The sequence below is a fragment of the Nomia melanderi genome, chromosome 4 (genome assembly GCF_051020985.1).
Source record: "Nomia melanderi isolate GNS246 chromosome 4, iyNomMela1, whole genome shotgun sequence".
Classification (NCBI taxonomy): domain Eukaryota; kingdom Metazoa; phylum Arthropoda; class Insecta; order Hymenoptera; family Halictidae; genus Nomia; species Nomia melanderi.
In genome coordinates, this window is record NC_135002.1 from 6,279,217 (window position 1) to 6,299,784 (window position 20,568).

At 43.6% G+C, this 20,568-nt stretch overlaps 1 protein-coding gene across 1 annotated transcript in view; it reads left to right on the plus strand.

Annotated features, from left to right (window-relative positions):
• Positions 1–316: 316 nt before the first annotated feature.
• Positions 317–20,568, plus strand: part of NFAT (nuclear factor of activated T cells 3) — a 55,922-nt gene continuing 35,670 nt past the window's right edge. The window contains exon 1 of the mRNA XM_031994214.2: positions 317–557. Within this exon, the coding sequence (XP_031850074.2) occupies positions 485–557 (73 nt within the window). The 5' untranslated portion in view covers positions 317–484. The remainder of the gene's footprint in view (positions 558–20,568) is intronic.

Here is a 20,568-nt window from a genome sequence, read left to right on the forward strand (position 1 = left end):
TACTTAAGTACTAAACATTTCAGATTCCCAACTAAAATGTTAACCGTACGTCGGTAAAACAGATTGTTTCGAAATCTGCCAGTGCCCCTCTGTTTTTTTAGAGGACGTAGAACCCTGTGCATCACGAAAAAACGTGTAAATGTGCACAACAACTATTTAAAGGCATTTTACGTTTCAGGTAAAGAGTCTACATATACGTAATCTCGTCGAAAGGGATTTCCAGGTAGAATTTCGTTGGCAGAATGTAGCTTTCGTCGATTGATTTTTAAACAAACTGGTATAAATCCGAGACTTGCCTAGATACGGCACCGTGATCGACGTGACGTCAAAGGCTGTTGAATGGCCGAAAGCCAAAGGCTAAACGAAACGACGAGATTGGCTTTATAGTCGAGTAGGTAGAGGGCAAATGGCTACCGTGCGGGTGAATAATAATGCGTAGCCAGTGTAAGACGAGTGAGAAAAATCGTGATAAAGTGCGTGTACGATGTTACTGAAGGGCCGATTATCGGAGAAGAAGAACAGGAGGCATCATGGGAAAAACACCAAAGCCACGGCCGGTAAGTGGATAGACTGGTACGCCAGGAAATTTGCGAAATGGTTCGCCTGCCAGTCGACGAGATAGCCCTGCTGCGTTCACGGCCCTCCTAATGTTTTTTCATGGTATCAACATAACATAACTGAACTGTGAGCTTAAATTAATTACGTGCTCTTTAACGCAATCCACTGGACAACGACAGTAAATATGACCCTAAATGAGACAAGTGTATTCGATTCGAATATCGCTCCGTTACGACGTTACTGTTCGACGAAAAGTTTCTCCAAATGATATCAAAACGACAGCAACAGCGAAGATAAACATGTCTCGGAATGGAAACGATCAGACGCGCGTATTCTTCTCAAAATCGAGTCAAAGAATGCGTGATTACAGTGAAGTTGGATATCAAGGTTATATACAATAACGTGCACACCCAGGCAAACTTTCTCGCACAGTTTATTGATACAAGACAATAACCGGTATTCCATGATAATTGGTTCAATCGTGTCATTGAGTTTTGAATAATATTATTGGGTAAAAACGCTTGCTATAAAGATGTAAATATTGAGGTTATGCTGTTTTCAATATGGACGCCGTATGGATCTCCCATACACAAATGCATTTCACGCATACGCTTGGTAAACATGAAACATAATTTTTTCTAACGCTTCACAGATGGCTGTCATTTCCTAGTTACGTTCGACCTGTTTAAATTAACGTACACGATAACAAATCTTGTTCAAACCCGCGTTAATGTTGGCGATACACGGAACGTGGCCGCGATTATCAATGAATTTGAACTTCGTCCCTTCATTTGACAGGCGGTGTTGTTGATGCTGAAACGTCACCGATATCTCTTGCCCATGGTTATTTTCTACCCGCCTGGATAAAACACTATCCCTTCATTCCCGAGTTATCACATAAATTGTCCGGCGTTGGCCTTTTCATATTAACTGCGTAGATTCTGTCGCGCGAGATCAATTCAAATTCAAATCGATTTTTTCTTCGTACAGTCTTATCGATTCTATATATTAAATCGGTCGACATGCTACTTTACTTGCGCTAAATAACTACATTTTATTAAAAAAACAGAAAAGAACAGGCGCAGTGTATTATCGAAAACATTGTTTTATCACCCATTACATCATTACACGATTTTTTTTCTGGAAAGCTCTAGGCATAAACTATCTATTCTATAGAAACGCAGCGTTAACCGATCAGGCAACGAACGCACGCACACGGCCGTATTTACTTACACGACCGCATGACACGCTCGTGTTTACCGCGTTCCCAATATTAATAACGCCATTTCTGCTCGTTAAACACGATGCGTATCAATATACACCGTACGATTAAATGATTGCTTTCACTTTTCGCGGAATCGTGCGGACTAGTTCTCTTTCAGGTGTAATTCATACCGGTGTGGGTTATGCGGCGGCCGGTGGTCACGCCGCGATTAATCGAAACGATACTATTCGATAAGTTTGCAATCACGGAAATCGATAAATCGCTTCGATCCCGTATCGGCAATTAATCGAGCGTAAACCATTTCCCCGCCAGGAGAAAAACTATTTCGGCTAGGTGATTTCTGTTCCGCCACGTGCGTCACACGGAAAGTGCGTGTTGGTGAAACCGTGAAAATGCATTCTTAGCGTGCTACGATAAGAATAGAGCAAGGAAGATAGAGTAGGATAACGAATAAAGAAGAGGTATGTACGGGCACACATGTAATCGGCGAAGAGTCTTCTTCTTTACGTATATGCACACGTGTGTGTACGACGGAGTGCGTGGGGGCGCGCATGCCGACGATATTGTGTGCCGTATGTATAGAGGCGCAAGTCGGCGCGCGACGTACTTACATACACACAGGCGCAATTGTACAAGTGCAGACGTTGCCATGACGATAAAGACGCCGATCGATGTTTTTAACCCGGCGGAATGCATCGTGTTGATTTCGTGTTCGATACCTTGCGATATTTCTGTCTTCGTATTGCGCTTTTCCGTTCCTTGCCGTATCATATGCCTTCCATCTTGATCGATCGGACCTACGATATGCAGCTTTCATAATAAAACCAACGAGGAACCCGGGGAACGCTAACGGTCCGTCGCGAAGTTTCGGGATCTCGATCGATGTTGTTCCTCGGCCATTTTGAAATTTAAACTCGCGCAACGGACGAATTTATTTTTCAAATGTCTTTTCTAATTAAAGAATCTTAATTGGGTACAACTGTCTTCGAAATTCTTCCAACGATCGGTAAGATACGAAAGCCGATAATTGTAGGAAACATTCATTTATAAATAGGACGACTTTTTGCTAGTTAAGTTGAAACGTTTATTTCCTCAAATGCTGGTTTACTTTCCCGTTCGATCGCCTCGAAAGATTTCACGATCGACCTTTCGACAACCGTGTTCAGGTTTCGAGGCACATTGTGACAGATAATCTTGTCCTTGAAAGTCTCGTAATTCTCGTGATAAATCGACCCGACGACGATGACTTTATTCGTTCGCAGCCGTTGGTCAGTGACCATCTTCATGGTCTAGTTATAGGATTTTTTCTCGTCCCGATACGATAGCGGTTACCGCGATATCAACCGCGCCGCGGAGTTATATAAACTTTGTTCTGCGTAAAGTCTACACCCGTCCGCAGTCGCAACCGAATAAACGCTGGCCAGAGCCGCATGCCCACGTAACGCCGTCAGGTATCCTCGAATCGGCTAACGGTACCCGAATGGTCAAATTAAGTGGAACTAGTTCCCCGTGACTGTGAATTTCTCGTTTTATGTTTACCAATAAATACGACCCGGCTGTGCTAATGAGGGCCGTACCGATTACATTAAATATTAATTCCATTCTGTAGGAATATCTTCGAAACAGGAATTCGTCATTCTCCGCGAAATGAATGATTGCCCCATACTCGTTGCTCGGATACAGATAGCTCAACGAATTTCCATTTTTATAGAGAAATTTAGCAAATCGGTGAATTAATACCGGCTTAAATATCATCGGATTTCGAGCTTGATCGTTTCTCGAACATTCTTGTCAACTGCATGGAAATCCGTAGTCTGTACATAGTTATTCCAGTGAAATACACGTATCAGATCCTCTTCCCTGCTCGCGGTTCCTTGGGAAATCCTGGGAGGGAAGATAAATAGATCGATTGCATGTTAATAACGAAACGCATCGCGGTATTTGCAATATACGATAAGGGTTACAACAATAACTTAACGGCTGACATTAATTGACCAGACTGATCTGCCCACTTTCGACTATCTAACGCGTGACGGATTTAGAAACTTAAGAATTACACAATATGATCGTCACATGTTACCTCTTCCTGTTCTATATTCTCTTAACTGTATTATTCACATACATTTCAGAATTCGAAGCTTGAGGTAGATGGGTTGATGACTCGAACGGAGATGTTTTGCAGTTGCTATTAGTTATCCTCGTGTCAGACGTTAACGGATGCAAGGCAGGTACGACGAGACAAACAGGGCCAGGGTAAACGTACTACTGTTATCCAACGACTTGTTCACGAAACGTTCGTATTAGTATTATGCGCTTGTAGCGAATGCAACTATGTAAAGCACGGCGAAGGGACGATCGTTTAGCGTAATTTATGAACCGTATTCTTCATCCAACCAGACCTCCGTGAAACGGTTCACGAAGATCGAAGTGGACTCGCGTTAATAACGGCAGTCAGTTAATTAAACGGCCCATAGCGGCCACCTTATTGCAAACGAGGCACGAATAAAATAAATAACCGGTCGTTGCTTGAATTCTTTTCGAATGAATCGGCCATAAGGGAGAAAGATTGTTCGGTGTTCTACGAACGCGTTGGTCTCTCGCAGACCAGTTAATTGATGTTAACGAACCGATAGCTATTGTCGAGAATCCAAACGAGCGTTTTAATATCGCGATGCAGAGCCATTTGAATAATAATCGTTTTATCGATTTATATTGACGCCAGTGGCTCGAATACTTTCTACATAGCGAACGCCGTGTATACACACACGTAAATAAGTATATACATACATACATACATACATGTGCACACAGGAACGCGAACACCAGTTCGTCGGTGCTCGTAATTTATACTTGCATCGAGCGGAGAAGACACGAAGCGTATTTTTTGATTTCTTTCTTTCATCTTCGTTTTCCCTTTTTTCGGATATTTATACGCCCCTCCGGCGAATTACTTTATCGTTATACGAGATTTCCATATTTCCGACGGTTCCGCGGCTTAATATGGGTATTTAGATGCGAGGATGCACACGCATGTAAATTATACCCAGCGAAAAAGTTGTCAAGGACCAGCGTGTTCTTTCGGGACCCCGACGCTCGGTTTTCGGAACGGACCGGCACCGAAGAATTTCATGAGGGAATGGCGGCCGATAAATCCGGCGACGGGTGTTAAGCGAGCCAAGGCCTTCGCAATGTAGTCACAATCACCGTCAATCTACACTGATCTTAACAATTTACGGCAGCGTCACCTTCCCGGCCGGGATGTAGCCTTTTCCACTCTGAATTCGGCGAAACGACGGATATTCCTCCGTTGCTTTCCTCCGTCACGGGTAAACGACTTCCTTTCCGCGGATCGTTTGCTCAGAATGATCGATGAAACGTGCCTATTGCGATTCTTTCCTTCTGAATACCGTCAAGTTACAAGCAAAGACGACTGTCTTAATTATTAGGTATCGGACAAAGTTCGTTCGGGTTCTTAAATCAAAATTTAAGCACAAAGAACGTCTCTGTGAAATGATTTTATTTTATTTGATAGCAACGGTATAAACATAATTCGCCGCTAATATCAATAACATTCATTAAACTAATAAAATACTGATTGAAATCGGATCTCAGTTTATTACTAACAAGAAAACTGCACGAACTTTTGCCGGCACCTAATATTTCCTAAAGAACAGTTAAGTAATGTGTGCTCGTTCGTTCACCGCAGCTTATAATATTGCAAGATACGATTTATCATGTAAATACTTGTCGATATGAATCAGGAGGTGTCGAGGTAGGAGTCAGGAGCCAACTAAAACATTTGCGGAATCATGTCTTCTTATTCTCTATTACCGCACCGTCGGTCTTAACCTGAACGACTGTAACGAGGGAACACTGTGAAATCATTTTTAAACAAGCATTAACATATAGAATACAGTAACGAGAACCGTTGCATACCCTATAAAAATTCATAGTTTCAAGACTAATTCCCAGATACCAATAGTAAATACCGGTTAATTAAGACTTAATCGCATCGAAAAGAAGTATCAGATAGAATTTTCATTCGCGCAGCAACAAACGCACAGAATTCGCGGACTGGTAATTATTCATTTCAACCAGGGCAACGAAAGTTGGCATGGAACGCGTATGCTGGGCGTGAAATTACAGGCGCGCGGCTTTAATCAAACGGTGAAATGCTTCGTTTCGCGAAAGGACGCTCACAACAGTATATTCTCTTTTTCTGCCAGGCTGTCCGCTGCATTTCTCTTGCTCTACAATTTCTGTTCTGACCGCAGGAGAGACGACTGGCGCCGCGGCGCCCGACACCCTCCCCATCAGATCGTATCGCGACCCGCTCGTGGTTTATCACAGTTGACAGAAACATTCGCCGCGTCAATTAATCCTGAATTTTATCCGCTCGTCGATGCCCCGGGTCACGGAAGCGAGAAAGTTTTCTGCGACAATCGAACGACAATGGCCGCGGGAGGAAACAATATGTAATTCGTTGCTTAACAATTTCTAAACGCGGCGAGTCGCGCGTGTCTATTTAAAACACGGCACTCCGCGAATCATTCGCAAACACTGTGAGCCGTTACGTAACCAGTGTTATGTTATCAGTGTCCATAACGGCAGCACCGATACACTTAATGCACCTCTTGCGGTTTCCCGAGGCGACTCGTTTCAGTCGATGCTACTCGATTGAAAAATTGCACCTGTAACGGTTTCCAGGAGGCGGATCACTTTATTCATCGTTTCTTTTTCCGCTTGTTATTAGACGTTCGACGAGAGATCGAATTAATGTCGTTTAACAGAGTAATCTTGAAACTTCTAGAGATTACCATTTCTCAGCTTCACGATAACCCATTATTTTTCGCTCCATAATTTCTTATCTCTAGAAAACATCGAGCCGCGCGGACGAGAAATAATATAGAAAACGATTCAGCGAAATTACATTTGAATAGGAATCTTCTATTTTATTGAAGAATCGGTGGAAATGATATTTTGAATTTCTTGGTGCCTAGAAATATCAAGTACCTCCCAAAATAGACCTCCGCTTAAATGAAATCTTGAAAATTGCCATCGTTCGCTTTGATGGCCTGTGCTATTGCATTTTGATTCCGATAAACGTCTTGTTTACAATCCGTGCCGCTTATGCAACCGCGAGTTTTCACGTGTTCGGGCGCGTTGAACCGATTATCGGCAATAGTCCCGGCCAGAGGCACTTTCGTGTCTTCCACGCGCCAGTTCCGTGAGGGAAGTTCACGATCATCCCGGGATGCGTCGGCTATCATCTCCTGGCAACCGTTTCAACCGATGCAAATGCACCACGGAATGAGTCGCGAATGCGCATGAAATCATCATGATTTCTGCCGGTATAGATTTGCGTCACAAACGCGACCGGGGGCCGGTGTCTCGCAAAGCGGAGTAGTTTATGCATTTGTTTATATCGTGCTCGTTGCTTCAACAGGTCGATGCATATTTTTCTTTCCGCTCCTACTTACGTCGAATGAAATATTACTCGCAATTAAAGAGAAGTATTTTTCATTCGATGACAGTCTGCATATAGAAAAATGTGTATATGGAAATGCGAGACATGAATCTTCGCAGATGCATATGTATGCGCAAAAAACTTGGGTGACGATAGCTTCTGATTATATTCTCGGAATTGGTCCGACAGGACTCATTAAGGAATTACACTTAATGGACGCGTGTTCCTGGTGGCGCATATTTCCTAAATCCAATCGTTCCCCTAGATCTTGTTACCATTAACATACTCGCTATCGGATACGATAATCCCGATTTCTCGCGACACTCGGCCGTCGCGTTTCTATGATATTTATCGCATCGCTGTCTACGCCGAAACCAAAACAAGATTAACATACCAATCGATATTTACCTATTTTTATATGTCACAGCATCACTTGCCTTTTTCCACAAATATTTCTTCATCGAAAAGACAAATGAATATCGCCGAACGACAAATTGGTCCTCGAACGGTTCGCCGACAAAATGGCGAGCGCGTTGAAGTCTCCAAACCTAACCTTAACCTATATTCTCAAACAAACAAGACCTACTAGGACAAAAAGCGCATTACATACTCATAACATGACGAATTGCAGAAAAACGTATCCAGTTCAAGTTACAAACCAGTTTTTCGATTGCGTGCGAGACTTCGTCAACAAAAATCAATGTCAATGAAGCGTTGCTAGTTTCTAGCCACGTGACGCTTTCCTTCCGCAACGCACCCGCGTTTTCCTGTCCTCGAAATCGTTCGCGGGACTATTTGTATGTCGCAGTGTTTGTCTCGTGCGTCACCGTGTGCGTCGCTGTCCACACCGCGTCCTACCCGAATAAGTTCGCCCAAAACGAAAAGTTAAGTTCGCGGCGCGGTTGTTTTCGGTCCGCGTACGGAAAGTCGAGCAATGGCGGGCGAGCGGGCGGACGGGCGTTCGGCCTACCACCGCGCCGGTCGCGCAATACGACGTAGTCCGTCCCCTACGGAACACGAAGAATCCGGAGTTACGAGGAAAACCAGTTTGATGTTGGCGCCGTTCCGCGGACCGCCAACTCACCCTTCTTTCGCGTGTTCCTCTTTCGTATTCGCGCGGCGCGATTTGATCAACCTTGCCTACCGCCTCTTTGGGATTCATGTTTCGAGCGAAGCCGAAAAAGAGAGAAAGGAAGAGAAGGGAACAAAAAAGATACGACTGATCATAACTCCTTCGCTGTTGTCTCGATGAGGTGGCCCGATCTCCTTTCTATGCGCTGTTCCTTTTACCTCGGCCGTGTCTGCAAATTAAATCCCACCGCGTTCGGCGGACCGGAAGGCCTTCGTGCTCGTCCTACGTATTTAGATAGTTTGCGTATCAGAGGCTTCCGAGAGCCTATTTTTGGTTCGCCACGCGCGGCCTGTCCTCCTCGCGCAGCACCTGACAGGCTTGATGCTTGGTCCACCCGGAATTTTTATTGATCGAAGTCTCTTAAGCGAATGTATCCTTTGTAGTTTCAGTGAAGGAAAGTACAAGTTAATCGTTATAACCGCTCGATGCTTCCAATATTAACCGTTTGTACTTGAAAGCTCTTCACTGGAGATATTCAACATTTTCCAATGAGATATAGACGACATTCTTTGGAAGTAATTAATGAGAGAACATACGGAATTGAAGAATCAAAGCTATCTTATTTCAATATATCACATACTGATGCAATATACGAAAATTAATAGCATACGTAAGACTTTTTAATTTTGTTGTATCGAGTCAAATGGCGACTAAGAGTCACCACTCGAATTCAACGAGTTAAAGTTTGCGTGCAGTCGAATAGATCTTGATTCTTAAAAACTGTTGAAATTCGGGGAATCTCGAAGTCAAACGATACTTTCGATTCGAAAACTTGGTCGGGGAGAATCGCCGGCGCACAAGCCGCGTAGACAATTGTTGGTCATCTTCCCGTCCAGAGTCTGAAGCCCGACGATCGCCTCGTTGACCGAAGTGTGCTCGACTCGGATTAATAAGGCCAATTGCAGCCGTCGGTGCGGTCATGCTTTCTGGTTGTTTAACGAAAGTGAATACGCCCGTCATTAGGCGGCCGTCGGCGACGCCCTTTGATACTAATTAACCGGCCGATGGTTACGGCCGATAAATGCGGATTGAATTTTGAAGTGGCGTCGAAATTAATCTGCGATAACCGAAGTTGAAGTGTACGATGATCGTTCTTTAATTGTACGCGTTAATTCCGAGATAATATCTGGCCGTTTGTCCCGCGACAATTGTCGGCTCTCGGTTCGCGTCGCGTTTGATCGTGGACGGTGTCCGGCAGTGATTCTCATTGAAGGGAACATCGCGAGCTTCATTAAACAAGCTGTAAATGGGATCTTCTTCTTGTCGATTAATACGTGAGTCCTATGATGGGATTTATGAATGACGTATCTTTTAACTCTCCTTCACTTCATTCTAGTATCCCAAGAATTCTCATTATCATTCTGACTGAAGAAACACCATGCAAACCTGAAATATGATGATTATAGAATGTTCAGCTAGTTCCCCGCGCAAGATCCAGAAAATTCTAGAACCCCGGTACCACCTTGCGAAAGTAGGGACTACACCCAGAAGTGGGTGTTACGGTCTTGATGGATTGTGACAGTCCCGTTCGAGCGTCGGGGACGCGGCGAAATTGAGAAATAGTTTGCTTCAACGGGGTGGAGGACGATTAGCGCGATGTAAAACGGCACGCCGCTACAAAAATAAGCTCGGCCAGGGATATTTTAGCCGAAGATTAAGTAAAAATAAGCCGGGGAGGGGCATGGAGGCCATCGACTTATCGTAAAAAGCGCGCGGAGAGATTGGAAACGACCGCGTAATCCGGCACGATAGCCAACGAGTTACATTGAATTACATAAAAATCGGCGTCCGCGTCCCGTTTCGCGCGAAAAGACAACGCCGGTCGTTGTGTACCCGTTCCGCGCGACGGGAATAAAGGGAGAAGAGAAACGGCGGCGAGATGGAAATAAAAGGAAGACGAACGAGAACACCACCCGGGACCCCTTCGCCGTCCGTAGTCGATCAGGCAACAAAGAAGCTAGACAATCGCCGCGGCGAAAGCGGAAAATTTCTTCGGGGGCATTGCATCGCTAATTGGCGTGATAGTTCGCGGAGCTTTAATTAATTCGACGGATCGACGGACGGCCGGACATTCGGTGAACTTTGGAACGATTTCTCGCGGGGACCGGTCGCCGCATCGTTTGTATTTACGGGCTACAAAAAGGGATACACGCGAGGAGACGAAGGAAATCGCGGATAACTCGCGTTATCCTTTTTTTTCCTCTCCTTCTTTCTCGCTCTCCTTCTCTCTCCCCCTCTCTCTCACTCCCTCTCCTGACCCCTTACTCCACCCCCGTCGATGCAACCTCATTAACATTATCGTTATTGCCGTCCGCGACGCAAAATACCTCAAGAATTCAAGCGGGAAACAACGAACGTTCGCGATCGGTTATGGCCGGACGGCGAGAGGACACGATATTTTGGTCAGAATGTTGATCCGACCGCGGCCGTTCCATTCGGATTACAATAATAACCTTTAACTCGATTTTGAAGCGAGACACGGGCATAAAAGGAGAGTTACAAATTGCTTCCTCGTAATTAAATATCGTGATTCAGCTTTCGTACGGATTTTAAAACGACCACGGGAAACTTCGGTTTTCAGACAGCGTGGATCCTTGTTGACCGCGATATTGAGGTATTACTCATTCGTGAGGGTGATACATGCGCGTAAAAACATTGTTTAATCGATGCGACTAGATGGAGCTGGGCAACAGTAGGCGTGTCCTGTGTTCAGTCCTCATTGGCTCACCGTTGCTCCCCTCCTTCGTCCACAGCTATCAGCAAGCTAAACTATTAGCCAATCATAGAACCACAAATCGTGACCACTCTTCTTTATAGTGGCGTTGCCATACCGAATAAAGGAGCTACCAAAGAGGCAAAGATATAATCTGACTTTTGCTCCCTTAGAATGAAAAAGTTTCAGCTGTCGTTTATCATACTTTATTCTACGCAGAATCCCGTAACATCTACTGTCTCACACATTTCTGTTAAACAAAGAAATATATCAAATCTTCTTTCAGTTCTGTTTGAATTTTTGTTACTCATCGAGTAGCTTTCACTTTGAATGCATAAAGATTAGGCACATCGATTTTTCCTTTTCCCAGTGTCTTAGTGCTGTCAATTATCGAATTACATCAACGTTTACGGAACTAAGTGTTACTCTGACTTCGAGATTCGTTCTTCGATGATCGAGGGAGCATTTCGTGAGTAACTCGAACCGATTAACGCTATTTCGCGCGTGCCCGGCGGACCCAGCGCAACTTCGTAATGTCGACCAGTCGGTAAATGGTGATAAGGGGAGGCGGCAGCGTTCTCCGTTAATAGAAATTCGCTCCTAATTGACCGTCAGGGTCGTTGACGTGTCCTTGCGACGCAGTCGAAGCAATCATCTAACAGGTGCGATAAGACGGTTGACGAGACGACGCTTACCGCCGACTCTGATAGACCCGGGTCACCGACACCACTATATGCGACTGACGTCGAAACAACCAGTAAACCGTATGAACACACACACTGGTCTCAAGGACGCCGCCGATATCGTCGAGGAGACGTCTGCGCAAATGGAAATCGTGTTTTCCGGAAAAATGGCACGTGCTCTTGTAGACCACGTGCGGTATAGAATAAAATGCTATTGTTTTAACTCGACGGAGATCATGATGCAATGCATCGCAATAAAAATTCAGTTCACTCGGTATCGTCAAACATCGCAGCGTCATTTTTGTAAGACAGTGATTTTATCTTCGTTTGATTTCCATCGAACGAAACGCGAGAGATGTTCCAAATTTTATTCTTTACCGTTACGGTGGGATAACTTTTACTCGCCAATGCACTCGAGGAGTTCGAACGTCTCCGTTCCCCGTCTGGAATCCAATTATCAGAGCCTTGAGTTTCGGGCGCGCGAAAAATTCGGAACGGCGCGTTACACGCGGCACGCTTTCGACGAAAAATCGTTCAGTTTGCTCCGCAAATATTTGCACCGGCGCGAAGGACGAGATAACTCGCACCCGCCAGTCAAGGGTCCGGTTCCTTTCGATTAGACATTCAAATTTCTTTCGGGAAGAATGCACCGACCGATGCCCTCTTCATCCAAAAACGTTCGGGAATGTGTATACACGGTAGAAATACATTTTTTGTTTTTATTCAACTTCGATGTTCGTTCACGGCGTTCGATTTATTTGTTCGTATTGATTATTCAATCCTGTTCAGTCGAGCTCGAACTCAATTTTCAGGTCAATCGAACTTCAAACCCAATTTTCTTGAAAACGAAGCCTTAAATGAAAGAATGTTGTTCATCTTGACTTATACTACTTCCTTCATCAGAAACACCTTGTACATATGTGTTCCGGTGTATTTCGAGAATGTATTTATCTTTCGTTCGGTCTAAGTTTCAAAGCGGGCTCGAAGCACACGTGCGCGTCTTCGTGTCCGCTCGTGAACCACGTGCATTAATTAACATTTTACATAACATTGTGTCCGTTAAGCGTGTCGTAACGAGTCGATACGATGGAGTCCGTGGCCGGAGCGGGTTATTACGAAACGCGTTTAAATGTGTCCAGTGCCCTGTGTGTGTACGTGCATGAGTGGGGTATGTGTGTATTAATTCACAGTGCGGGGGGTGTTTCAACACTAATATCAGGTTTTCGGTGGTGTTTATGAGATTCACGTAACTGAAGACCCGGCCGAGACCGAGATTCCTCGCGGTCTTATCGGAATTCTCGATCAACGTCACAGTTGGATGAAAAGTATCATTCGGTGTGATTGAAGAATTTTTCACAACGGTCAAGAGGAAATCACGTTTAAAACGTTTCTGCGGAGATTAAAATATCCAAAGATATTTTTAACACTATATAAACATTCCATGCCCGGTCAAATGACCGGTACAAATAGAAATATGCATCTATAGTTTTCCGTTCTCCTTAAAAACAAATGGAAATATATAATCTTTTTCTTATTATACAACAGTCATTTTGTGCATTGTCTCTGTATTAAATAAAAAATGACCTATATTTATTTCGGAAAAATATGATCGGTAGCTGAAATGTCGGTACGTTTGGCGTTAAAAGATATTTATAGCGTTCGTTGCTTGCCAAAAAATGATTCTAGAGCGCGAGCAGTTAATGAAAATACTTTTCTGAACGATATCGACAGATTCTCAAAGTTCTCGTTAATATCTTTAACTTCAGGGCTGCGCAAACTGAGAAAAAGAAAATCTAAATAATCAAAGAAATGCGTGATTAGCTGCCTTTATCGTAGCAGTACAGTCGTAGGAGTATCACGCGTGGTAACCATAAACGCAGAGTTAATAGTTCTAGAAGCAGCCATCAAATTTCTTATGATTCACCGGCGGGGCTTTCTCAGTGTTCATTTTTCATTCACAAAACTGCACACGTGGGCCCGGCGTTCCGTACATGGCCATACTCACAACTCGAGACGCTTCGAGGCGGCAGCGGTAACGCGTCCCATTTACATTCCACAGGTTTTCAGTAGGTCGGGCGGTTTTTCTACCTGTTTTCAGCGCTCGAAGCAGTCAAAACGCAACGTTGTCGCCTGCTTCACACGTTGTCCGACCAGCCGCCATGTTTTCGGTGGTCACGAATTCAATGGCGGACAAGGCTAACTGAATTTCCGCGCGTCGCCTCTTAAACATTATATTTGCAACAACACATTTGACATAAGTGAAATGAAAGTATAAACCTTTTATCGTTTACCTTCTTTATTTTCTAATAAAAAAGTATAAAACTTACAAAACGTTTCTTTCAACGATGAATTTTCGATTGTACAACGTCCCTTAACGGGGACGAATCAACTATCGTTAACCTCTTGGCTCACAATATCATGTCCGACTGGTGACGAAAATCTTAAACTGAACTTACTGAATCTAAATGTTATTTATTTTGTTTTAAATATAAATTAAACATTACTTTTTTTATTATCAATCGTTAACCTTTGCAGTAAACGTAGACATGGAATGAGCATAAAACTGTCTTCTTTGCCTAATAAATTATTAATGATAAGCTAGTCGTACTGATCATACTTAACACGTTAAATGCCGTCCGTTTTGTTTGCCGTTCCGTTCAGGCCTACTTTTATTATATTATATTCTTTTTCTTAAAGCATTGACTGAGCAAAAACCGATGTCCTCTAAGCGAAACCTTTAGTCTCAATCAGTATGCGAAGGCAGACCCACGCGGTGCTGTAACGTGAACCTAAAATCTGTGGTCGATCCGTGAGGACCGGCGAGGACCGAACGAAAAGTCTAACGCCGGTCCCTACCGATCGGCGAGGACCGAACGAAAAGTCTAACGCCGGTCCCTACCGATCGGCGTGGCGCTTAACGTGTTAAGAAATAAATTATAGGGTAAAGGGTTAAATTTTATTTTATTCATTTCAACGTACTCCTACGTGACAGTTGCAACATTTATGCTACAATAAACACACGCCTCTGTTGTCATTCATATTATTAAGAGGCAATGGTCCCGGCGTCCAACTCGAACGCAATTAAACGAACGCGGAGCGTGTCCGTCTGTACGGCGATAATATTCGCGCGAACGGAACACTGTACCGAAAGAAGGTCGCCAGATAATGACTACTACTAACGATCGTACTGTTGCTTTTCTAGCCTCACACGTGACTTCTGTTCGCGACCGTTAATCCCTATTTACACCGTCTCGTTCCGCCGATAAGTTATGTAAACGCGGTGGAGAGCAGTCGGTTTCGAGAGAACGAGTCGCAGAGCGGAAGCGTGCAACCGGGACGCGGAAAACCGATGGCACCGCCGGTACAAACAAGAAACAGGGGGAGAGAAGAACTGATTGCCCTGCATCCTTCGCCCGAATTTCCTCCTGACTCAGGGATTGTGCCTTTCCCCGTACGCGCGGTCGTTCGGATTATCGCCCGCCGATTCAATTCCCGCCGCGCGTTTTTCTTTGCAGTTTACGACGTTCGTGACCGCGGATCGTTTAACCTTTTCGCACCGGGATAAAGCGCGTGAGTCACGCTGGTAATTACGGTTTTTACACGAATTTCATTAGCTTCTTTGTTTTTCACGATGCTCCTCCCTCTCTTTACCATAAGAATTCAATTTTCGACTTGCATTCCCTTATCTATTACCGAAAAACGAATTTTAACGCTTATCGCTCCAACCGACAGTCTCACTGCTAAACACGGATACCATCAAACACAACTGTAATACTGAAACATATGTAGGGACGATGTGCAACCCCCACGTATATATGAATTAATTTCCTATTTTTTGTTATTATTTCATGCTTATCCAATATTCATCATTCTACATTCCCGAAGTGACAAAGGTTCGAATATCTCCGAATTTTATTCCAATCTCCTCGATTCCCCTGCGGAACCCCCAACGCGTCGGAATATCATATCCGAGGAAAACAAGAAGTGCAATTGTGTCGATCGGTCGCACGTGAAAATGAAACATCGTTGGCACATTAACATGTTGTTCGTCGGAGCCCGTTCGCTCGTTCCATATTTCCGATCATTCGAGTGCCGCATGGTCCTGGGAAAAAACGAACGACAGAAAAGCGTGGTTGCGGCCGGAACGGAAGGGAAAGGAAAGGAAAGGCGAGCGAGCGGGTGATCGGAACGGCTCGATCGACCTTTCGGGTCAACTCGATTCGAGTCGAGTAATTTTAGAACCGCTGCGAAGAGTCTGATATAGAGGGGAAGAAGGGGGATAGCGAGAAACGTCGGTTCTCCGTTCCGCGGGTCCGCATTGTTTCCCCTTTTATCGGGAACCGGCACTCCGCCGCTGGACAATGAGAACCGCCAGCCGATAACAGGCCGTCCACCTATCGATAAACGGTCCAGACCCGGCTCGAGAAAACCGCAACTATGTTTATCCCAAACGTCGAAGGCTGTGCGAATGATCCGTAATAACTCTGCCTGCACGATTATTGTTCCCGGCCGATGATGCGCGCGTATAGTGCGCCGTGTCTGTCGGGTCGCTTGGTATTATTTACATAGGTCTATTAGTTGCACAACTCTCGTGGGACTTTGTAGGGTAGATATTGCTTACAACGTTTGTCCGATGGTTCCTTCTTCTTCGTCTTTCAATGATGTTCTATGTTTGATAATTTAGTTGCTCGTTGCAGAGTTTCCTTTCGTTTTTCTCGTACGGTAATATTTCATAATATTACAATAGTAATGGATCGATGACTCAGACTTAACTCGGTTTCATTTCGTTGAGTTTTTCTTAGATAGTAATATTTCGTAATGTTACAATAGTAATAGATTGATAATTCAGATCTGACTCGGTTCCGTTTCGTTTTGTTTTTCTTAAGTAGTAATATTTCATAATATTACGATAGTGATATAGTGCAACAGTGATAGTATCGTAATAATATCAACAATTGATATTATTTGTGGGTTAACTGGGAGAGATACGGGCGTAATGTTCTTCGTGGGAAATGATTTTGTAGAGTTCTCAGATGAGAAAGGGTGTATATATTTCTCTATGGATGACACTGTCACGAAATTTATTCATTTTATTTCTGTGTTCAATGTTCCGCTCGAATGTCTGTCGTTACCGATTATGTATTTTCAGTTGTGTATCTCCGTAGCATACGTCAAACCGAAAATTCTATTTAATCATCGTAGATAGCTATTACGCTGCAACGTTGATCCGTTTCAGGGACCACTGACATGTTTACTGAAGATTAGAAGATCTCGGTATCGACCGGCTTCCAATCTCGATGATTAATTATTCAACGTTTGCCATATTAGTCAGTCCAATCTGTACCGATTAAATCGGGGGAATATTAATCCTTCTAGTTACGTTTCAGACCGACTTGATTCATTAATACATTCAATCGTTTAGTTTCTCACGATAGAAACGATCGTAGCAATGTTTATCGTGTGATTCACAGCGGCTGGTTCTTTAATCTGTTTGGTTACTCTCTCTTTCTGGAGTCTTAAGTCCGTTCGGGACTCGTCATTTATGGCAGCGTACCGAAGTTATCGACGCCCGATTCATAACCTAGGTAATCGCTATTGTTGTTTGCGAGAGATAACAAGCCACGCGACAACGCTATTCGCGTTGCCATTTTCGAAAAGTAATAATCAGGACGAACAATCAACGGGAAACGTCGGTTCTCAGTGATTTTAGGGAGTGACTCTTGACAATGATCTATCCCATAAAACGTCTTATAAACATTGAATCTGATTTTTTGGAAATGTTAAACTTGAAAATTTCTCATGTAGTCATGTTGACTAAATATCGTTAGAAAGAATGAGCATCGGTTTTCTGTCATCACTGTTTGAACATTTTTACAATTTTATTCGAAATATTTTGGTATTGTTGCTTTATGATAAAAAATTTGTTCTTGTCATTAGCTTCTGCTTAGAAATATCCCTTCGATTTGGTACAGAGAGCTGAACATTTTTTATTTGAAAATAGTGATTGTCTGCGTGAAAGTTCTGGAACATGTACTATGTTTAAGGACTGTAAGATAATAAACAACACTTTTTCTTCCGTAATAAACATGGTGAGCTGGACTTCGATGTCAAAACATAAACACTCGAGATAAATGTAAACATTGTCGACGATAAACATTGTCGGAAGTCCGTCGTTACATGTACCGTAAAAAGTATCTACATTCCCTCGGTGAAATCAAATAACCGATAGTTCGATTCGAATGCAACTAATCAGCGGAAACATAATTATTCAACCGCTCGGATTGTAACGCAGGGGAAATCGTTAAAAACAATAAACTCTATCAAAACGTGTTTTATATATATACAGCCTACCATAGCTCACTACTAATCACAGGAATAGATCAGTAACAAAGTATCATAACGTATCATAATAAAAAAGAAAAAAACGTAATTCCCTGATCATCAATTTATTTCTAAAATTCATAAAGAAGCTTCAGTTTCTCGTATCAATAAAAATCGAGATAGTTTTTCAAAACCCTCCATCCATTAGCATCTCCTTAGACATTCGACTCGGACCGTTAAACTCCAGTCATCTCAATTCTAAATCCAGTCAGCGATCAGAATTTCGAACGAATCCATCAGCATGATTATCATTGGAAACAATGTTTTGCAAACCCAGCCGATAACAATAATCAAGTGACCAAGCATCTAACTGCGTTTGCGAGCCACCCTGTGACCGGTTAAGAAGGACGCAAACTATTCCCTAGGATGACGCAGGATCGAAGGACGAATTTCGTTTAACCGAAAACTATTCGTCCTGCGTCTTGATAAGATTGCATTTCTCGGATTCCTCGGATGCAATTAAAAGGAGATCGTTGGATAAAAGTATCGCACGTTGACGAAGAAGAGAAGCAAACGAGCCGATGACTATTGCGCCAGCGAGCGAGCGAGCGAGCGAGCAAGGGAGAATACTCATCATCGTGGACGTTGGGACGCGGGCACCGAATGTAACAGTTAAACCGTAACACAGAGGAAACAGCGACGATAAATAAGCGCGACGGGTCATCGTCCAGCCGGGAGACGAGATTTATGTTCAACGAGCCGAACGAGACTACCGATCGTTCCTCTTCGAGCACACTCACGCGCGAAATCTCGCGCCGCCTGTGAGCGTGTTCCCTGGCGTCGACGCAACCAACCCCTTTCGCATCCCTCGGATGTCTATTATAGATTGGACTTATTTTTTTGCGGCGCATTACGTTTCCTGTCCGCGACAACGCTCGCTGTTCATCTAGACGCTTCATCTTTCGAGCTGGCCGCTCGACTTTCACTTACACCGAATTAACCGATCAGCCCGTTTTCCTGCTACAGTCTCATCATGGATCGTATTTATCTGTATTCATCGATTTTAATAAGCTAAATTAGTATCGCGCATAGAGAATATTGTGTTAGTTCAAATGTTTTATTAGCTTCAAGTAAGTTTGGAGACTTCTTTTGAAGATATATCATTTTAATCCTCTAGCGAGGGGATGAAAGTCTCTATAACAGATCTGAAGACCTAATCTCCTCGACGAGGGTAGAAATTGTCTCTAAAATAGGGTTGAAGAATCGGCCTCTAGGAAAAAAACATTAGATGTAATCTTGATGATGCTCTAGGACCTTTTTCGACCCAAATCGGGACTAATTCTTGCTGTGATTTGTTTTAAGGACTGAATGAACGTTAAAGTCTATTGTCTAACTCTTCAAGCGTTTATCTTTGATCCATGAAGAAACTATAATTAATATGTAATTCTCGATCCTCGTGGAACCGAGACAACCGTCATCCATTCTTAATCTCCATTTCGATATGGTGATACGTGTAATCCGCACGTGCCGCAAGGAGCCGTCGCGGACCGGGAAGCCTGCCGTACACCGCGGCCCGCCATTTTGTTAGAAGACAGTGCATCTGCCGATTACTTTCGACACCATTACGCTCCGCGCGTGCATGCGTCACGCTTTTACACGAGTGCACGCGACTTTTACATGATATTTGCATGCGACTGGTGGGCGCGTGTGCACACGCTCCGCCGTTCCGACGACGCTGGTGCGGTGGGGGGTTGATCTCTCCGTCTGAAGGGATGACGTCCTTATTTCCATTCGCCGAGGGTGACGTGAACTTCAATAACAACGGGACGCCGTGAGACACCTGAGCGGAATCGAACAGGATTTTTGATAAAAATAGAATTTAAAAATTGAGGTTGAACAGGGGTGAAGAAGATTTATTTTAAATATCTATCGTTCACTTGTTTACGATAGAAATGAAACGAAGTGTTGTTATCAAGACTCGTATTATTACTTATTCAGTAAAATTAATAAGTAAACACTGGAGTAATAATAAACACAGTGCAGTAAGCAAAGCGCAATCGAAATTGTAGAACGTTAATAGATGAACAGTGCGGTGAGTCATGGATTGATCGATGCGCTACCAAATAATAATGGTCTTAAGGGAACTGCTATCTAATTGCGGTTTCATCAACATTATCATCTTTATTTTTAACATTCTCCTATTAGTCATATATATATCTGTATCGTCTGATACAAAAATCGAAATGTAAATCATTCAGTTGCATATGGAAGGAAAAATAGGAATTACTAATTTGCAGAGTAAAATTTCGTATCGTGTACACTTAAATATTTATTTAGTCCCACAGCCTTGGTAAACAAAGGCACAGCGAAATTACAGGCACGCGAGCGAGCGCGCTCGCTGACGTCCCGTCTTCTTCACGGTTTAATTGCAGTTCAGTGGGGGCAATTGCAGTTTCGCCGAGGCGCGAG